Source organism: Carettochelys insculpta, chromosome 1 (assembly GCF_033958435.1).
Source record: "Carettochelys insculpta isolate YL-2023 chromosome 1, ASM3395843v1, whole genome shotgun sequence".
NCBI classification, from domain to species: Eukaryota; Metazoa; Chordata; order Testudines; family Carettochelyidae; genus Carettochelys; species Carettochelys insculpta.
Window position 1 is genome coordinate 56,353,571 of NC_134137.1, and position 18,287 is coordinate 56,371,857.

The following is an 18,287-nucleotide window of genomic DNA, read 5'->3' on the forward strand; positions in this document are numbered from 1 at the left end:
CTAACCCATAGATTCAATCTGGGGCAACTCTTTGTGACTCAGCTTCCTATCTGTAAATTGAGTATACCTCCTTATCTTCTCTCTGCCTTGTTTAGAAAGATGAAGCTGGTCAGGAGGGCATGTTCTCTCTTATGTAACTAGCTCCTCCAAGTACCCATGTAATACTTAACTCACTGGGTTCTAATTATGTGGGGGCTCATAGGCACTACAGGTTGAACCTCTTTAGTCTGGCACCCTCAGGACCCAACTAGCGCCAAATAGGAGAATTTGCTGGCCCACAGAAGGTCAATATTGTCTAACAGCGTTACCAATACTTACACTGGGATCTTAAACATTTAGGGGTAAATTACAGCTAAGCAACAGCACAGACCACTGACAGCCAGGACTGGCGATTGTAAAACTTCATGGGATCACGAGAAACTTGGCTACACCCATAAGTGGTTGTCCAACTAACTAAAATCCTGCCAGATTATGGATGTTGCCAGATGAGAGTACACCAGATTAGAGCAGTTCAACCTGTACCATAATAATACAAATAATTAATAAAATAATTAAGTCAATAGGCACTGGGACAGCTCAGCTCCTTTGAAGATTAGACAGTTGCCATTTAAAATGTTTATGAAATTTAGAAGCCTCGTTTTACAGTCTCGGGTTTGAAAACCACCACATTATACTGGTACCTCTGTTTTTTGATAGCTGTAGATGTTGACTAGTTGAGTTCAGCCGTAACCTTTTAAAAACTGTCATTAACTAATTAAATAAGTAAAACTAGCTACTTAGGAACCAAAATTAAATGGTCAGTTTTAGCCATTTAATTCAACTTTTAGATTCCAATCCAAACATTTTGAAGTAAATTTAAAATTTCAGAAATGCATGAAATATGTAAGAACAATATGTTTGATCTCTGGGCTTAGGAAAAAGTGTTCTCTAAAAGGCCAAACACAGTATGATACTTTGAGGTTAATTCTTATCTCTCACCAAAGACAGCCAAGAATGACTCCTAAGTGATCTCTAAAGAGGTAAATTCATTAACTCATCTAGTTCCTGCACTTTAGAATCCCAAGCAAACAGGATGTTTTTACAGTCTGCACATTTAATAGTTTTTTTTTTTCCCCCCAGAATTCAGACGCAGAACTATTTTACCTAAAAACCGGCTGACTTTTACAGCTCCTCCAGTTGCTTGTTTTGCTACATGAAGCCCCTTTGCTACAGTTGGATTGACTTCCATGGGTTTTTCTTCTGGTTGAATGTGTTCTCGCAATTTGGAAGCTCCTTTGTGAATTGCTTTGCCAGTATATTCTGCTCCCTTGACCAAACTCCAACTCAACCAGGATGCGCCTTCAAAACAAAAAGTAACTTACTTATGATATGTAATATGGGGACTGGAATTCTGGCAATATTTTCTCCTCCCTCCTAGTAAAATACCTAAATTACACACCTCTATTGCAAATGGCAATGGTACTTCTTCAGTCAGAGGTGCCAATATGAATCAATTTCTACTGCTCTTCTGCTTCTCTAAAACCACCACATTATCACCATTTTGTCTGATTTCAGTCACATCTAGCTAATCCTCATCCAATACTCCATTTCATAAAACTCTGCTCCAGCAGTCACATGTGATAGACTCTGGGCAGCAACTCTGCTGCAAGCCTCATACATACACTTCCTGTGTATGTGTATCAACAAGGGAGAACCCCAGAATCAGAGGAACAGTTGGTCCCCCTCCCCCCACACTTTCTGCATTCTCTTAGAAAAAAACAGTACTGAGTCATGCAGGACAGACTGAGCTACCCTTGAAAGCAACATGTAAGGACCAGGCCATTCCTGCAGCTATACTAGCTAATCGCTGCTGCGCTCCTAAGAAGCAAGAAGTCTCATCCTCATATTCCAGCTGAATTGGAATAAACACAATTAAGGAAATCCTCTCCTAATAGCACCCATTATCACCAGGTAGAGAAACAGATCTTGAGATGGTTTTTAAAATAAAAATAAAAAACACCTTAGTTTGATAGCATTCTGACTTATCAATAGCTATGGTTGAAAAAAACCCTTATTTATTTATTGTTTTATCTTTATAGTTCTCTCTTCTCTATTGTTTGATGTCTGTCTGGTCCTTTGGTTGGGCACAATTGGCTAGAGAATTTTGTTACGCTACGTTAGGCTTGGGTACTAAAATTTTAGTAAATGACTGGTTAAATTATAGCGAAGCAGGACTCAAATTAACTATATAAACTGTGGTCCAAGAAGACTGGCAGAAAGAACAGAAGAATAAATTAAAAGGATGGGCGAGTATAGCATTGTATATTTAGCATCTATATTCTGCTTGGTAATTGTCAATAGAGGTGAAGGATATTACTGTGTAAAGCTCTTTCACCAATACAAGGCTCTGTGAATCTGCAAAGAGTACGTCCTGTGCTCTAGGAATTGGGTAAGAGTGGGTGGCCCTAAAGTGAGGTGGGAAAGCACAGCCCATAGGCCAAATCTGACTCCCCAGCTTGCTTTGACCTGCAGCTTGGGAGTTCTACCTGCAGCAGAGCAAGCCTCTGAGTCCAGTATTTCTCACCATCCCCCGCTACTACAGCTGTGGAGGTTAATTGCAGAAGAACTTTGTACATGACAGTTTAGGGGTGTTTTGGCAACAGACACCCCCACATTGGATGAGACAAGGACATGCCTTAGGAAAAACCAACACTCCAGATAAGCGGTGGTGCTACTGTTGTAGAACATATGTAGATAAGGATAAAGAAGGGAACAAACATGTTACGATCTACTGTAACCAGATGTAACAAACACACACACTTAAGCAAAATAAGGAAGAGAACAAGTACACTCATCCCTCATTAAAACAAGTACCTTACTAATGAGTATTTGCTTAAACGAGGGACACATTTACTTACCTTAGTTCATTCTATGCGTGAACCCCCCCCCCACTAATACAAGGCTAATCCCCTCCCCATGGCTCTAACCTGCCCTAGTCTGACCCCCCACTGGCCCCGCAGCCCCTACCTGCATCAGTCTGATGACACCACCACCCCCTGCTACTGGCCCCGCAGCAGCTTGACCCCTGCCGCCGGCCCAACAGCCCCAACCTGTGGCAGCCTTAAACTTCCCTGCCTGTCCCTGCAGCAGTCTTACCCCACCTCCGCCGGCCCCACAGACCGGCCCTGCAGCAGCCTGACCCCTGTGCCAGCCCCACCCTGCAGCAGCCTTAACCCCACTGCTGGCCCAACAGACTGGCCCCGTGGCAGCCTGACCCCGCCTCCCCTCCCTGCCAGCCTGATACCCCACACCTGCTGCAGCCTGATACTCCCCGCCCTCTCCCCCACCAGACCACACACCCAACTTCTGAACCCCACCCCCCATGGACCCAACCGGCCACCAGGTTTTAACCCTCCCTCCCACTCATGGCTCCAAACTACCCCCAGCCTTTAAGCTTTTCCAACCCCCAAACTCAAGGTTCACTCACCTTTCAAAAGCAGCACCACCTGCTGCCACTCCTTTGCCAAGCTCTAGGAACCAATCAGACACTTTTACGTGCTCATAGAGCGAGGGACGAGCGTGCTGATAGATCAATAACTAAGAAATAAGGAAATACCTTAAATGGTAATGAGTGACCTAATGGAACTGCATAGCAAGGCAGGAAAAAAAACTGTATATAAGGCAGCACAGACAGTGAGGTTATCTGAACTTCACCAATGGGCCACAGTGATGGTGCCTCAGAAGATTAGAGAACTCTCTCGTCTGCAGCTAACCAGGGTCCCCAGCTGCTGAAGAGACTCAAGAGATGCTTTCCTGTCATCCTTTTTGGTTAAGGGGTTTTGTTAAAACTTGTCAGGAAATCAACTACTTGTGTCTGACAGACACCTGTGCAGTGTGTTTTGTACTCACAGAGCCCAGTATCAATTTACTCTTGCCTGCAACAACAAGGCTGGAGTGCAAGCGGAGTCCTGGTGTCACTGAGAGTGTCCCTGTGTCTGTGGGTAAGGGTTGTGGTTGGTGGGTTTTTTTTTTGTTTTGTTTTTTGGAGGGAGTGTCGGGTGTGGCGCTTTTCAGTTTGGATCCAGGTCAGTGAGGATTTTGTTGTTTGATTCTCACTTTTGTATGGTCTGATTTTTCTCTGGGTCAGTGGCCCTGACTGGAAAAAAGGCTGCCCGAGGTATATGGGTGTCATATAAACCCTGCCCTAAGGTATGAGTTTCAGAGAATTTTGTGCAGTCAGAGCGACAGCACAGGTAAATGGAGCCCTAATGTACCGGAAGCATGATTCCAGAGTACAGAACCATTACAGAATGTGGATCTTTAAAGAAAGTATCAGGTGCTTGTTTTCTTTAATATAATCATAAGGGAATAAAATAGTTCTAGTCCCAAGGTCCGAGTCACTCAGACCTAGATCCACAAAGGGATTTAGGTATAACTCCAATATTTAGATTCTCAGTCCCCCCACCCCATACATGCCTAGGTTTCTGCTGATATAGGCCCCCAGTTGCCTACATTCCTGCAGGTGGTGGACACACACAAAGCTGTCTATACCCTGATACCAGGTACCTAACTCATGGTGGCATCTCACAGCCTACCAATCTCACTTCAGAGAGGGTTTTAGGGCATGCTCACCAGATCAGGCCCAACACAAAACAGAGGAGATAATAGTGCTCTTTTATATTGTATCTGAGTAATTAGATGACTCCCTCACAACGTGGGAGATGCAGGTCCAAATCCTCACTTTGCCAGAGAGGAGCATGAACTACAACCCAGAACCCCCACCTCTGAGGTGTATGTCCTAACCACTTGGTTACATGGTACTCTGGGGTGGGACTCAGTTTTTCCATCTGAAGCTGTTCTAGTTTGTGTGAAATAAATATTAATTGGCTGAAGAGAAACTTTATAAGCCAGTGATTAGGACACTTACCTGGGAGTTAGGAAACCAGAATTTGCTACAGATTGGGGATTGAACCTGGGTCTCCTATATCCCAGGTAGGTTCTCTGATCATCTAACTATTGAGTATAAAGGGGGAAAAGAGAATATACACATCACCTAGAACTGGAAGGGACCTCAGGAGGTCATCTTGTCCAGTCCCCTGCCCTCTTGGCAGGACCAAGCACCATCTCTGACATCTATTTTCCCCAATCCCTAAATGGGCTCCACAAGGATTGAACTCACAACCCTGTGTTGAATGGGCTAATGCTCAAACCACTGAGCTATCCCTCCCCCCACTTCATCCTCTTCATCACTTCATCCTCTGTTTTGGTTTTGGTTTTTGTGTGGGGTGAGAAACGCACTTAAGCCAGGTCAGTCCTACACCCAGGAGAGCATTCAAGGCTATGAAGCCTGAAGGAAAGGAGGCACCTAACTGATGAGCTTGTTTAGGTCATCATACACTTCTCAGTATTTTCTGTTGGCTAACTGAGGTGGCTCCTTCGCTCTGGGCTGTCTGCAGCCAATCCCATTTTAGGCACCTAACTCCCCAGGCATTTCCTGTGCCATCTGGGTGCCCAAAATAGAGCTCTGTAACATAGCTGAAGTCATTTTTTAGACTGAATCTCTCCTACCCTCCCCATAAGGTTCATCAGCAACAATGCCTTAAAAAAACACACACTCACACACGTATAAGTTTAACTCTACTGACAGGACACTTATGTAAAATAAGTCCCTGATTTTGACAGTACCTGACAAGATGCCATGGGCTACTTTCTCACTCCACTCAGGTAACTCTTTGTCTCTCCCCTCTCCTTCAGGCTGCGGTTGGATGTGCACAGTTTGGGCCAGGTTAATCACGTCACTTGAAGCTTCCAAAGGCTAAGGGATGAAATAGCCATTCATGAAAATACATTATATAGCAAGCTATCAAGTTATCCTACTTAGGAATGTAAATGGTCTTAACTATTACAGCTGAGGTCAAGATTAAGATATTCAGGTGTTACTTCATTTATAAAACCTAGGAGACTTAGGAGCCAAAGTCTCATTTTCAAAATGAGCTTAGGCACCTATGTCCTGTTGACCTTTTACGATTACTTATGATGCATCTGATGAAGCGGGTCTTTGCCCACAAAAGCTTACGCTCCAAAATATCTGTTAGTCTATAAGGTGCCACGAGACGACTTCTTGTTCTCGAAGCTACAGACTAACATGGCTGCCTCTCTGACACTTATGAGTACTTGGGCATTGCTCAGTGTTGCAATGTTTAAATTGCTTATTTCCAAGGTAAATTAGCAGAAAAGGCATGAAAGCCCGTACGTTGCTATGGCACCAGCAAGATTCAGGGTCTTTCATAGCAATACTAATTTTTAGAAAAGTGTCAATGTTTTAAAAAACAAAAAATACAGGCTTTCTTGATCTAGTTAGAATGACAATTAGAGTGGTAAGCTAAAAGACAGCTCACTCTTCGGTGTTAAATAAGAAACTAGAAATGTATGTCTTCCCATTTTATTTTCTAAAAGTGAAGCCAACGCTTTGCTGCTGGTCAGTGTGGGAGTTCCATCTGGGAGTTCCATCTTTGCCCAGCTGCAACACAGCACAGCTTTGTTGGGAATTTGCTCCCACTTATCTTCCCCTCCCAGATCTATAAGTGAGGAAATTTGTACTGTTGGGGTTTTTGAAGACGAGCACACAGACAGGAACACTGCAGAATGATACGATACTGCCCCCTCTTCAAGCCAAGGTGGCTATTTTACCTGCCTTCATCTCTAAGTTTCTAAAGCCTTTGGATCAGACTGCAATGTTTGTCAGTCACTCAGAGGTAGCAATAGCAACTACCAGACTGACTATTCTTTTTCATAAAGCAACTTTGTTGCAAGTAACATGATTTCATATATAGTAAATAATGGACTTCTGACTGAAAAGTCCAGAGAAAATGAAGGCAAGTTTTAGTAATACTGTACTTAAATCTCAATACTAGTTCAAGTTAAATACCTGTCAACTCAAAGTAATTTATATAGCTGAAGAGAATTGGTTAAAGTTCCCAAGGGGGTCGTGGGGGGAGATTTGTCTAGGACCAATGCAAAAGAATGGTGATCATTACCATTTGCACTCTTGGATATCAAATAAGGGACAAATACTAGACAGAGAATGTGAAGAAGCTTATTCCAATACATATTTTCAGAAAACAAAGTTGAACAAAGTGGTTACAGTATGAGAAAGAGAAACAGACATGGATTCCAAAAATATATCATCTCCTTAGTCTCTTTGGCTGTTGAACAGAAAACTAAGTAACATAATACCAGAAAATGAACACTATAACAATGTACAATTTTGCATGCAGATAGATTGACTTCAAGCATTGCTTTAATATTCTGATTTCTGTGTATTAGTCACACAACTCCAAGCAAATGACCGGTTGTTTTATAGCTGTATAGGATCCCATTCTTGAATGCATACACTGTCTTGCCTGTGCATAATTAATACACCTTTGTTAAATAAAAACCCTTAATATGGACAGCTGGAACCAAATAAGTTCCTGTCTTCTTTGAGTGTCCCCGTGGATGCTCCACCTTGGACGTCAGGCTTGCCCTGGCGCCGCAGCTCAGAGATCTTGCCAGCTGTTTCTACCAGACTGTGCATGCACGGCTCCACTTGTCCTCTTTGTGCTCTTTTCATCACGTGTGCAGTTTGGTCTCATCCAGTTCATCTCAACTGCCAATGGCTGCAGATGGAGCTTCCAACTCTCTTTGGCTTGACTAGTCTTCTGCTTTAGCATTCCTCATTGCTTTGGTAATTCATTGATAGAGACTTTGTTTTTATACTTGTGTTAATTAAGTTGATTCAGCACGAGGTTGCCGTTTGGCTGACTGTGCTGTGAAGTAGTTTATGAAGTTCTCTAGAGCAAGGACTCCTTATCTGTTAGTGCTTTACATTTCAAAGAACCGTTAACTATGCCTGGCACAGCCAGCTTTAAGAAGCGTGAATCTTGCTACAGTGGCAATATCTGCCTCTGATGGACATTTTCGCTGTATGCTGTATTCAGTGCTTGGGAGAAAGGCACATGCCTCTGAAGTGCCCTCATTGTTTTAAGTTAACCAGGTGGGCCCAGAGGGACAGGGAGATGCATCTTCGCATGCTCCCGTCTGAGAAGGCATTACAACCTGCTCCTCTTGAAAGTGGCGAGCCTTCTCAGGAGGGCCAACACAAGCATAGAGCTCTGTCCACTGAAGTGGTTGCACACAAGCATCCGAGAGTCTCCCCAACTCTATCGCTACCCAGTCTGCCTGCAGGTGTAACGAGCAAGACTGAAGCGGGTTCTGAGATGGTCTCTGGTGCTCCTAAGGCGGCCAAGACCAAGAGAAAGCCTTCATGCCCATGCGAGAGATGGAACTGGGTGTCTCATGAGCCCCTGGACGTCTTAAGGTGGCACCAACGTCCCCGGCTTTAACGGCACTGGAGATCTCAGCACCGACAGTGACACCGATCAAATCACGATCAGCAGCACCAACTCGCACGTCAACGGCACAGACAACCCCAGCACCACAACATACAACCTCAGCACCAGCAAACCCAGCACCGAGGCACAGGGAGTCAGCTCCTGCATTCTCAGCACTGACTTAATCAGTGCCACAGACTTCAACAAGACATGGAAATGCAAACACCAAAGTCATCGCATAGGCACCACTGAGACCCCTCACCTCAGCATCCATCATCATCTGTATCTATAACTTCAGATTTCTCCACGTGGCCATCTGGGTTTCCGATGCTTCCAGCACTGGACAGTGACCGTATATGGGTCTGTGTATCGAAACCTGCACAAATGGGTGGCAGTACCAGGCGACATTTGCAAATCCTTACGATGGTGGACAGTTCCAGACAATTTATTGGTGGGAGTACCCTTTCAATGCCCACAGCCCAGGGTACTTAGGATGACAGATGCCTCCTTGCTGGGTTGGGGAGCGCACCTCAATGGCTGATCTGTGCAGGGTCGATGGTCCATAGCGGAATTGACCCTACACATAAATCTGCTGAAGCTCAGGGTGGTATGCAGTGCCTGCAGCCATTTTCTGCCAAGCACTCGCAAAACGTCCATCAAAGTACTCAGGCACAATGTTGCTACAATGCATTACATCAACCATCAAGGGGAATCCTGTTCCCAGTCTCTCTGTGCAGAGGCTGTCTGTCTATGGAACTGGTGCATCCGCAATGGCATAAAGTTAACTGCCACCTATTTGTCCAGGGTCAACAGGGAAGTGGATGCATTGAGCAGAAGCCTTGCAACAGATCACGAGTGGGAAATCCACAAAAACCATTCTCCTCCCAGTCTTAGACCTGTTCGCAAGGCACTCCAATCCACCAGTACAAGCAATACCGTTCCAGAGTGGGCCTGCGGCCACACTCCCCGGGCGATGCATTCTTGATCAGTTGGAGGGGTCCACTACTCTATGTGTTCCCACCGATGGTGTTGATCTCCAGAGTGCTACAGAAGGTCAACAGGGATGGAGCCAAACTTATACTGATAGCACCCACAGGGGCATGTCAGCACCGGTTCCTGCTTCTACACAGAATAAGCGCCGCGCGTGCCTCATCTCCTACCCCAACCTGTAGACCTGCTGACTCAGGAAAAGGGAGCGATCGTGCACCCACAGCCGCGCCCTTCACCTCACAGCCTGGCTGATCGCTGGTTCAACGTGGCGCAGGAGCTCTGTTCAGACCAAGTGAAGGCAGTCCTCATACAGAGTAGCCGGGAAAACACACAAAAGACTTACCTTTTGAAATGGTTACGGTTCGTGGTATGGTGCTCCTCTAGACAACTGCTACTGAGCAAGGGGTAGGTTTAGAAGTTGAAATAAGAATAGAACAAATTAAAATTTACTTAGAGAAATTAGATGTCTGCAAATCACCAGGGCCTGATGAAATGCATCCTAGAATCCTCAAGGAGCTGATAGAAGAGGTATCTGAGCCTTTGGCAATCATTTTTGGTAAATCGTGGGAGACGGGAGAGATTCCAGAAGACTGGAAAAGGGCAAATATAGTACCCATTTATAAAAAGGGGAACAAGAATAACCCAGGAAACTACAGGCCAGTCAGCTTAACTTCTGTGCCAGGAAAGATAATGGAGCAGGTAATTAAAGAAATCATCTGCAAGCAATTGGAAGGTGGTAAGGTGATAGGGAACAGCCAGCATGGTTTTGTTAAAAACAGATCATGTCAAACCAATCTAATAGCTTTCTTTGATAGAATAACGAGCCTTGTGGATAAGGGAGAAGCGGTGGATGTGGTATACCTAGACTTCAGTAAAGCATTTGACACGGTCTCCAATAATATACTTATCAATAAGCTATGCAAATACAACTTAGATGGGGCTACTATAAGGTGGGTGAACAACTGGCTGGATAACCGTACGCAGAGAGTAGTTATTAATGGTTTTCAATCCTGCTGGAAAAGTATAACTAGTGGGGTTCCGCAGGGGCCTGTTTTAGGACCGGTTCTGTTCAATATCTTCATTAATGATTTAGATATTGACATAGAAAGTACACTTATTAAGTTTGCAGATGATACCAAGCTGGGAGGGGTTGCAACTTCTTTGGAGGATAGGGTCATAATTCAAAAGGATCTGGATAAACTGGAGAAATGGGCTGAGGTAAACAGGATGAAGTTTAATAAGGACAAATGCAAAGTGCTCCACTTAGGAAGGAACAATCAGTGTCACACATACAGAATGGGAAAGGACTGCCTAGGAATGAGTACAGCAGAAAGGGATCTAGGGGTTATAGTGGACCACAAGCTAAATATGAGTCAACAGTGTGATGCTGTTGCGAAAAAGGCAAACATGATTCTAGGATGCATTAACAGGTGTGTTGTGAACAAGACACGAGAACTCATTCTCCCGCTCTACTCTGCGCTGGTCAGGCCTCAGCTGGAGTATTGTGTCCAGTTCTGGGCACCGCAGTTCAGGAAGGATGTGGAGAAATTGGAGGGGGTCCAGAGGAGAGCAACAAGAATGATCAAAGGTCTACAGAACATGACCTATGAAGAAAGGCTGAAAGAACTGGGCTTGTTTAGTTTAGAAAAGAGAAGGTTGAGGGGGGACATGATAGCAGTTTTCAGGTGTCTAAAAGGGTGTCATAAGGCAGAGGGAGGGAACTTGTTCTTCCTTGCCTCTGAGGATAGAACAAGAGGCAATGGACTGAAATTGCAGCAGGGGAGGTTCAGGTTGGACATCAGGAAAAAGTTCCTAACTGTCAGGGTGATCAAACACTGGAACGAATTGCCAAGGGAGGTGGTAGAATCTCCATCACTGGAGATATTTAAGAAGAGGTTAGATAGATGGCTTTCAGGGATGGTCTAGAAAGTGCTTGGTCCTGCCATGAGGGCAGGGGGCTGGACTCGATGGCCTCTCGAGGTCCCTTCCAGTCCTACCTCTTCTATGATAAGGCACTAATCCACTCAATCCTTGACTATTTACTAGACCTGAAACAGCCAGGCCTAGCACTGAAGTCAATAAAGGTACATCTGGCTGCTATATCAGCATTCAGACACAGCAGATGGCACATCAGTCTTTGCTCACCCAGTTACGGCACGATTCCTTAAAGGGCTGACGAATCTATACCCACTGAGGCAGCTGGTAGTGCCGCCATGGAGCTGGGACTTGGTCTTAGAGACACTGATGAGAGGCCCATTTGAACCCTTGGCCATGGCTCCACTCAGAGTGCTGTCACTAAAGACCGCCTTCCTCCTGACAATCACATCGGCCCGAAGGGTGAGCAAGTGATCAGCCCTTATGGCAACCCCACCTTATATGATCTTTAACAAGGACAAGGTGACACTCAGATTATATCCCTTGTTTCATTCCCAAAGTTGCCTCACATTTTCACATCAACAAGCCAGTAGCGCTGCCCATCTTTCATCCTAAACCACATGCCTCGGCACCAGAAGTACAACTGTACTCCCTGGACGTCAGAAGAGCCTTGGCCTTCTATATTGACAGGACCACGCCCTTTCAGAAGGCCAAGAGGCTGATGGTGTCCATAGCTCTAAAGGAGAGACAATTTCCTCGCAAAGACTTTCTAACCTTATCACCTCCTGCATCACAACATGCTATTCACTGAGGAGCATGTCCTTGCTGTGCCCACCGACGGCACGTTCCACTAGGGCGACGGCAGCATCGACAGTGTTCTTCAGAGGAGTCCCCCTTTGAGATAGCTGCAGGGCAGTGACCTGGGCATCCTACGATACGTTTGTCAAGCATCACTGACTGAAGATACCTCCTTGTCCACAGTGGTGCCGTCTTTGCTGCACAAGACCTGAATCCAGTATCCACCTCCTAGTTTCTTGGGGGAAGAGAGTACTGCTACTCAGTCACCTAATGTGGAGCATCCACAGGGACACTTGAAGAAAAAGAAGTTGCTCACCTTTGTGCAGTGACAATGGTTCTGTGACACTTGTCCCTGTGGGTGCTCCGTCACCCATCCTTCCTTCCTTTCCACTTCAGAGTCTTTGTGCTTTCTGTTTCAGAGTCTGAGCTGTTTCGAGGAATTGGATGAGACTGGACCGCACACGTGATGAAAAGAGCACAAAGAGGAGCAGCGGAGCCATACATGCGCGGGCTGGCAAAAACAGCTAGCAAGATCTCTGAGCTGCAGGGCCAGGGCGAGCCTGACATCTAAGGTGGAGCAGCCATGGAGATACATTTCGAAAAACCATCATTACTGCATGAAGGTGAGTAACTTTTCTATATGGTTTGTATGTATGACTAATCCATTATACTGTAAGCCCTTTAAATGAATCATTACAAAATAAAAACATTGTTTTGAAAGATATTACTTGCTAATTACATCCATCGGTTCTGTATTAAAAAAAAGATTAACTAAATTGTCAACATTCAGAAGACAACAAACTAGGCTCTGTAAAGCTTTCCTTAAGGCAACTTAAAAGTTTAGATGTTAATTTCTGAAATCTTTTAAACTAGACAAGACAGCATCAATGTTTATTTTGGACTGGACAAAATGCTTTAAAAATGGTCTTAAATACTGGTTGCCAACTGAGCAGAACGCAAAGATAATGCTCTTCTAAAAATAAAAACTTCAGTCAAATCCAATTTCAGCATATTGTTCAGAATTCTTAAAATTGAAAAGCAGTCTCTCAAAGAGATTAATTTGAACTATGCCATGGCTCAAGTATGATCAGCCAGTCATTACGGAAATTCCTACAACACTTCCAACATTTTATTGTAAGAGGACAACAAGAAGTCCTGTGGCACCTTATAAACTAACAGATCTGTTAGTCTATAAGGCGCCACAGGACTACTTATCGTTTTCGAAGATACAGGCTAACATGGCTACCTCTCTGATATTATAAGCAGGGGTTTCAAATGGACTCTCAATAAGAAGTTTTTGGTGACTTGGTTAGAAAAAGGCAGGGAGAAAATGTTTCGCAAGATCAACGAGTGGGATTTACTGATACTAAGAGCAGATGAAAAATAAATTAGCATCATACAGTGGGAACTGATCATGGACATTGTCAAGGGTAATTTTATCATCAAGTACACAATATACCATGACTAACATGTTAGCATTAAATTAAATCAAGACCACCAGCCGATGAAGTAATGTTTAATTTTTTTTTAAACTTTCCTAATAGATACTGACAGTTTGCACTTAAAAGTTAAATTACTGAAGTATTATATCAAGAGGAAATATCCCTTCATGAATCCCCTACATCTCAGGTCTATCTCTTACTGTGTATAACTTCTGGCCCTCTGTTCCATGATTTACATCAGGCTTGATGTTCCATTTCTTTCATTCCAACCCCTTTCCCTTGCATATCTCTTTGTTGATCCCTATGGAAAGAATGCCCTCAAAGTTTGCCTAGCCACTATACCTACTACTTGTGTCACAGAAATAGTGAATAATTAAAAAGATAGAGTGTTCTGTTACATTTTGCCTTTTCAGTCATCCTCCTGCGTTTTGCATGTCACTGTTAGACCACAAACTCTTCAAAACAAGGACTGGCTATTTAGATGTATTGAACAATATTAAGCATACAGTGGGCACTAATACACAATATTGTCCAGAACACACACATCAGTTTGGTAACATTTTCAGTTTACAGACATCAAGCAGTTTGTTCTCCCAACATCAGAACCTTTATAGAACTACTCCTTAAAAGGCTGCCACTTTGAGAAAAATTAAACTAGGTTTCTGAAGCTTGAAGAACAAGCCCTGAGCAAAGATGGCTTTGCTAAGGACGTTCTCAATTTCAAACCTAAAGGAGGAGGAGGAGGAGGAATCGGAAGAAAAAAAAAAGTTCATGGAGAAAAACAAGAAACAGCATTAAGTCATGATCTTATAATAGGTATGGGGGACTTGAATGCTGAAGTTGGGAATGGTAATACACAGGGACTCCCGTGGGGACCACCACAATGCCAACATGCATTGTGGCCAATGGGATGAACCCATTGCAGCCAGGGTTGATGCACCCCCTACACAGGTACACCACTGCCAGCCAGGACGCTTTTAAGCACTGCCTCAGCCACGCCTGCAATACCTTGAAGCAGGTCTTCAGACGCCTAAAGGGGCACTTCTGATGCCTGAATGCACGGCTGGACATCAGCCTCCCCAATGTCCCTGGGAAGGCTGCGGCTTGTTGTGCTCTGCACAACACAGTGGAAGGCAAGCATGAGGGTTTCATGCCAGGGTGGGCTGTGGAAGGCAGCCCCAGGTATAAGCAGCCAGCTGCCCGCGGCCCCATGCCTCCAGGCACACAGGGATGGGGTTAGGGTCCAGCATGCCTTCCAGAAGGCCTTCAACTGGGAGCCTCACTGACCCTCCCCTTCCAGCCCACACCCATCCCGCACCACAGCCCACACACGCACAGGGGACACTGGGGTGCACAACAGAACACTTTACTCAATGGGAAGTAACCATAACATGTAAATAAAGTGCACTTCAACAAAAAGCAGCCTGAGGTCGTCTAAACTGGGAGCTAGGTATGGGAGTGAATGGGGTAAGTAGTATGTATGCGGGCAGGGCATGCCCTTGTAGATGGGACCATGCCTACTCCTCCCACAGGGTGCAGGGGCAGGACCCTCAGCAGGTGCAGAAGCCCATACTGCCCAGGGTGCAGGGACCCCGCTGGGGCTAGGATGGGGCTGGGGGTGACAGGGAGCTGGGAGGCGTAGGCTCCCCCTGGCCTGCAGTGGTGATGAGCCAGTGGCCCAGTGCAAGCCAGGCAGCTAGGGAAAGGGTGGACAGGATAAGGGCACTGTGTTCAAAGGCAGGGGGGCGGCAGGGGGGCAAGGTGCCAGAAGGCTGCAGCTGACTCGTCCCGGACCTCCTGCTGCCAAGCCCTGTCTTCCTGCTACATAAGGAGCCACTCCTGGAGGATGGCCATATGCTCCCATAGGGCAGCAGTGTGGGCTGCTGTGGCCACCTCTGGGTCAAAGCAGTGGCAGGCCCTGTGGGGCTAGGCAGGCAGCGGCCTGGGCGGCAGGGATGGGAGTTCCCCAGCCCTGTTGGATGGTGAGGCTGGAGTGCTGGCACCCACGATGGGACTCACCCAGCTGTTGGAGGATGACGCTGTGTAGGTGCAAGGGGGGAAAAGGGGCCACCTGTCGGTGCTGCCGCCCAGCCGTGGGGACCCTGCCCAGCTCCCCCACCCCACTCACTCCCCAGTGCTGCATTCACTCACCTGCCCCCCTTGGGGAGTCCCATGTGGCTGGTGGAGCTGCAGCCGTGAGGCGCCCACTGGCTGCAGTCCAGCCCCCGCAACTCTTCCTGGTCGGGGGGGATCCGGACACTGTCCAAGGGCGGGGGTGCTGCATGCTGCCACACCTGGGTCTGGGACGCAGACGGGAGATGCAGGACAGGGTACCCCATGCCCCCAGGCTGCCCGATCAACCCAGTACCTATTCAGGACTCCTGAGAACAGATCCGGGGACACCTGCCTCAAGGAGGCCTGGCTGGAGGAGATGAAGCTTATGGCAATGATGAGGTGGCCTTCATCCTCTGAGCCGCTCCCTAGCTCCACTGCCCTGGTTTGGCCAGATGGTCCTGGCCCATTGTGTGCCTCTTCCTCGGGGGTCCATCTCAAGGCCAGCCCCTGCCCGCCAATTGCCTACAGGCATACCTGGCCCAGCTGTAGGCCTGCCTCAGCTCCTTTACTTTCGATTGCACTTGATCAGCTGTGCACTTGTGGTGGCCCCGCTTCTGCAGCCCCAGCGACAGCCAGTCGAAGGCTGCAGCATTTTGGGGCCTCCCATTGCTGTGCAACAGCACGTTGTCATCTGCCTAGAGGCTGAGGAGGTCTTTGATCGTGGCCTCTGTACAGGAGGGACCCCTCCTCTTCTGGCCCTGGCTCACCTCTGGCAATCCCCGAGGCTACGTGGAGGGGGCCTCCTGGGTACCCCTGGAGCAGGTGGGGTGGAGGGAGCAGCTCATCATCCAGCTGGCGAGCTGTGTGGCTGTGGACTCAGGGCTGCTGGACATGTGCCTGGCACAGCTTGTGCTCCTAAAGCTCCGGGGCACACTCTCAGCTTCCTGCACAGGGTTTCCAAGACCTTGCAGCTTTAAGCAGCTGGCCCTGGAGACCATAGAGCCCTGCTGGGGCTGGGTAGAGCGTCTCCACGAGGCCCCACTATTTTGAAAGAGCAGCCCCAGAGTATCTACACATGCCCGATTTCGAAAATCAGATGGGAAGAGCAATTTCAAAGCATTCACCCCTTTTCGTCAAAAAGGATTTCGAAAGAGGCCATTATGCATGTGAGTGCTTCGCAGCCTCTCTTTCTAAACTGGGCCCCCTTTCAAAATTGATTACGAAACACGGGCTAGTATAGACGCACCCTTTCACATGGGAAACAGTGATCTGTGCTTCAGAGTTAAGACTGGAGTAAGGCAGGGATGCGTCATGTCTCCCGATGCTTTTTAACTCATTCATACATAGCATACAACAGAAGATGTACAGAGAGGCATCAGATGGTCCATCTTGATATTAGAGGACCTTGATTTTGCTGATGACCCCGTGCTTCTCTCCCATATGCATCGTCATGTGCAAGGGAAGACAAATCAACTCTGCACCTTTGGAGAACAGGTCAGAGTAAGAGTTAGCCAGAAGAAAATAGAAGTGATGACCCTAAACATTGAGGCACCAGCATCAGTCAAGATTGATGGCCATGACCTACCTGCTACAGAGAGTTTTACATACTTGGGTAGTACCGTCAGACAAGATGGAGGCATCAGAAGCGATATTCAGACCACACACAGTAAAGCCAGAAATGACTTCATGAGTCGGAATGCTGTATGGAAGTCATCACAGTACAGCATCCACACCAAACTCAAGTTTCAGCAGAGCTGTGTCTTATCAACATTATTATATGGATCAGAATGCTGGCGGATGACAGGAGTATGACCTTGGTAAATTGTCAACGTTTCATACCAGAAGCCTACCAAGGATCCTCATATTCCTGGCCACGAATAATCTAAAGTGAGGACCTGCTTGCATGGTGCAAGCAAGATGACATGGCCACCATCGTTATGAAAAGATGCTGGAGATGGATTGGGCATGTGCTTAGGAAAGATGGAAGCTGCATCACAAAGACTGCTGTACAGTGGGCTCCTGAAGGGAAGTGGAAATGAGGACAACCCAAGAAAACATGGCACCAGACTGCTGAAGTAGAAATGAAGAGCATGACTCACACTTGGGGCACGACAGAGGCTGGCCAGTGACTGTCAGAAGTGGAGGACTTTCGTTGTTGCCCTATATGCTAGTAGGCATTAAGGACAATGATGAAACCACGTTTTTACAGATTCCCTCAATTATAATGTGCTCTTTATTAATTGCGATATTTCTTTAAAATTCCTAAAACCTTTCCCCACTGATCTGATCCTCATCTCCATTATTCCTTGGCATCCATGCAGGCTGACTTACTATCAGCACAAACAAGTAATAACCCACAGGAGAATCTTGGTAATTTTCTCCATTTTAAATCCCTTCCACAGCTACTCACTATTGCCAGCATCTCTGAAGTGAACATTGAGATGTTACTCACTGCTATCACGTAACCACAGCAGACTGCTTAAGGAATGGGGCTGGGATAGTTTCTTTAATTGGAATTCCCTTTTTATGGGTAATAGCTCTGCAGCGTTGCAAAGCCCTGATAGATTAAGGGGTAAGACCAGAGACAAAAATTGACATTTGCATTTCCTTTGTGGCAAAGCACACCTCCGTCATAGGCTAATACAGAAGCCAACTTGGCAGTTTTAAGTGCTGTAAAGTTATAATTGTTACTCAACGACAATTGTCATCTTTTATCACTACTTAAAAAAAAGTCACTGCCCTAGAATTTACCTGAACTCTGAGGTCAGACATCTGT

At 46.2% G+C, this 18,287-nt stretch overlaps 1 protein-coding gene across 8 annotated transcripts in view; it reads right to left on the bottom strand.

Moving 5' to 3' along the window:
• SPART (spartin) overlaps positions 1-18,287 on the bottom strand; it is a 36,744-nt gene that overhangs the window by 9,901 nt on the left and 8,556 nt on the right. For all 8 annotated transcript variants that reach the window (XM_074986616.1, XM_074986609.1, XM_074986591.1 and 5 more), the window contains 2 exons: positions 5,665-5,794; positions 1,144-1,338 (listed from right to left, as the gene is read on the bottom strand). In XM_074986616.1, coding sequence (XP_074842717.1) covers positions 1,144-1,338; positions 5,665-5,794 — 325 coding nt within the window. The remainder of the gene's footprint in view (positions 1-1,143; positions 1,339-5,664; positions 5,795-18,287) is intronic.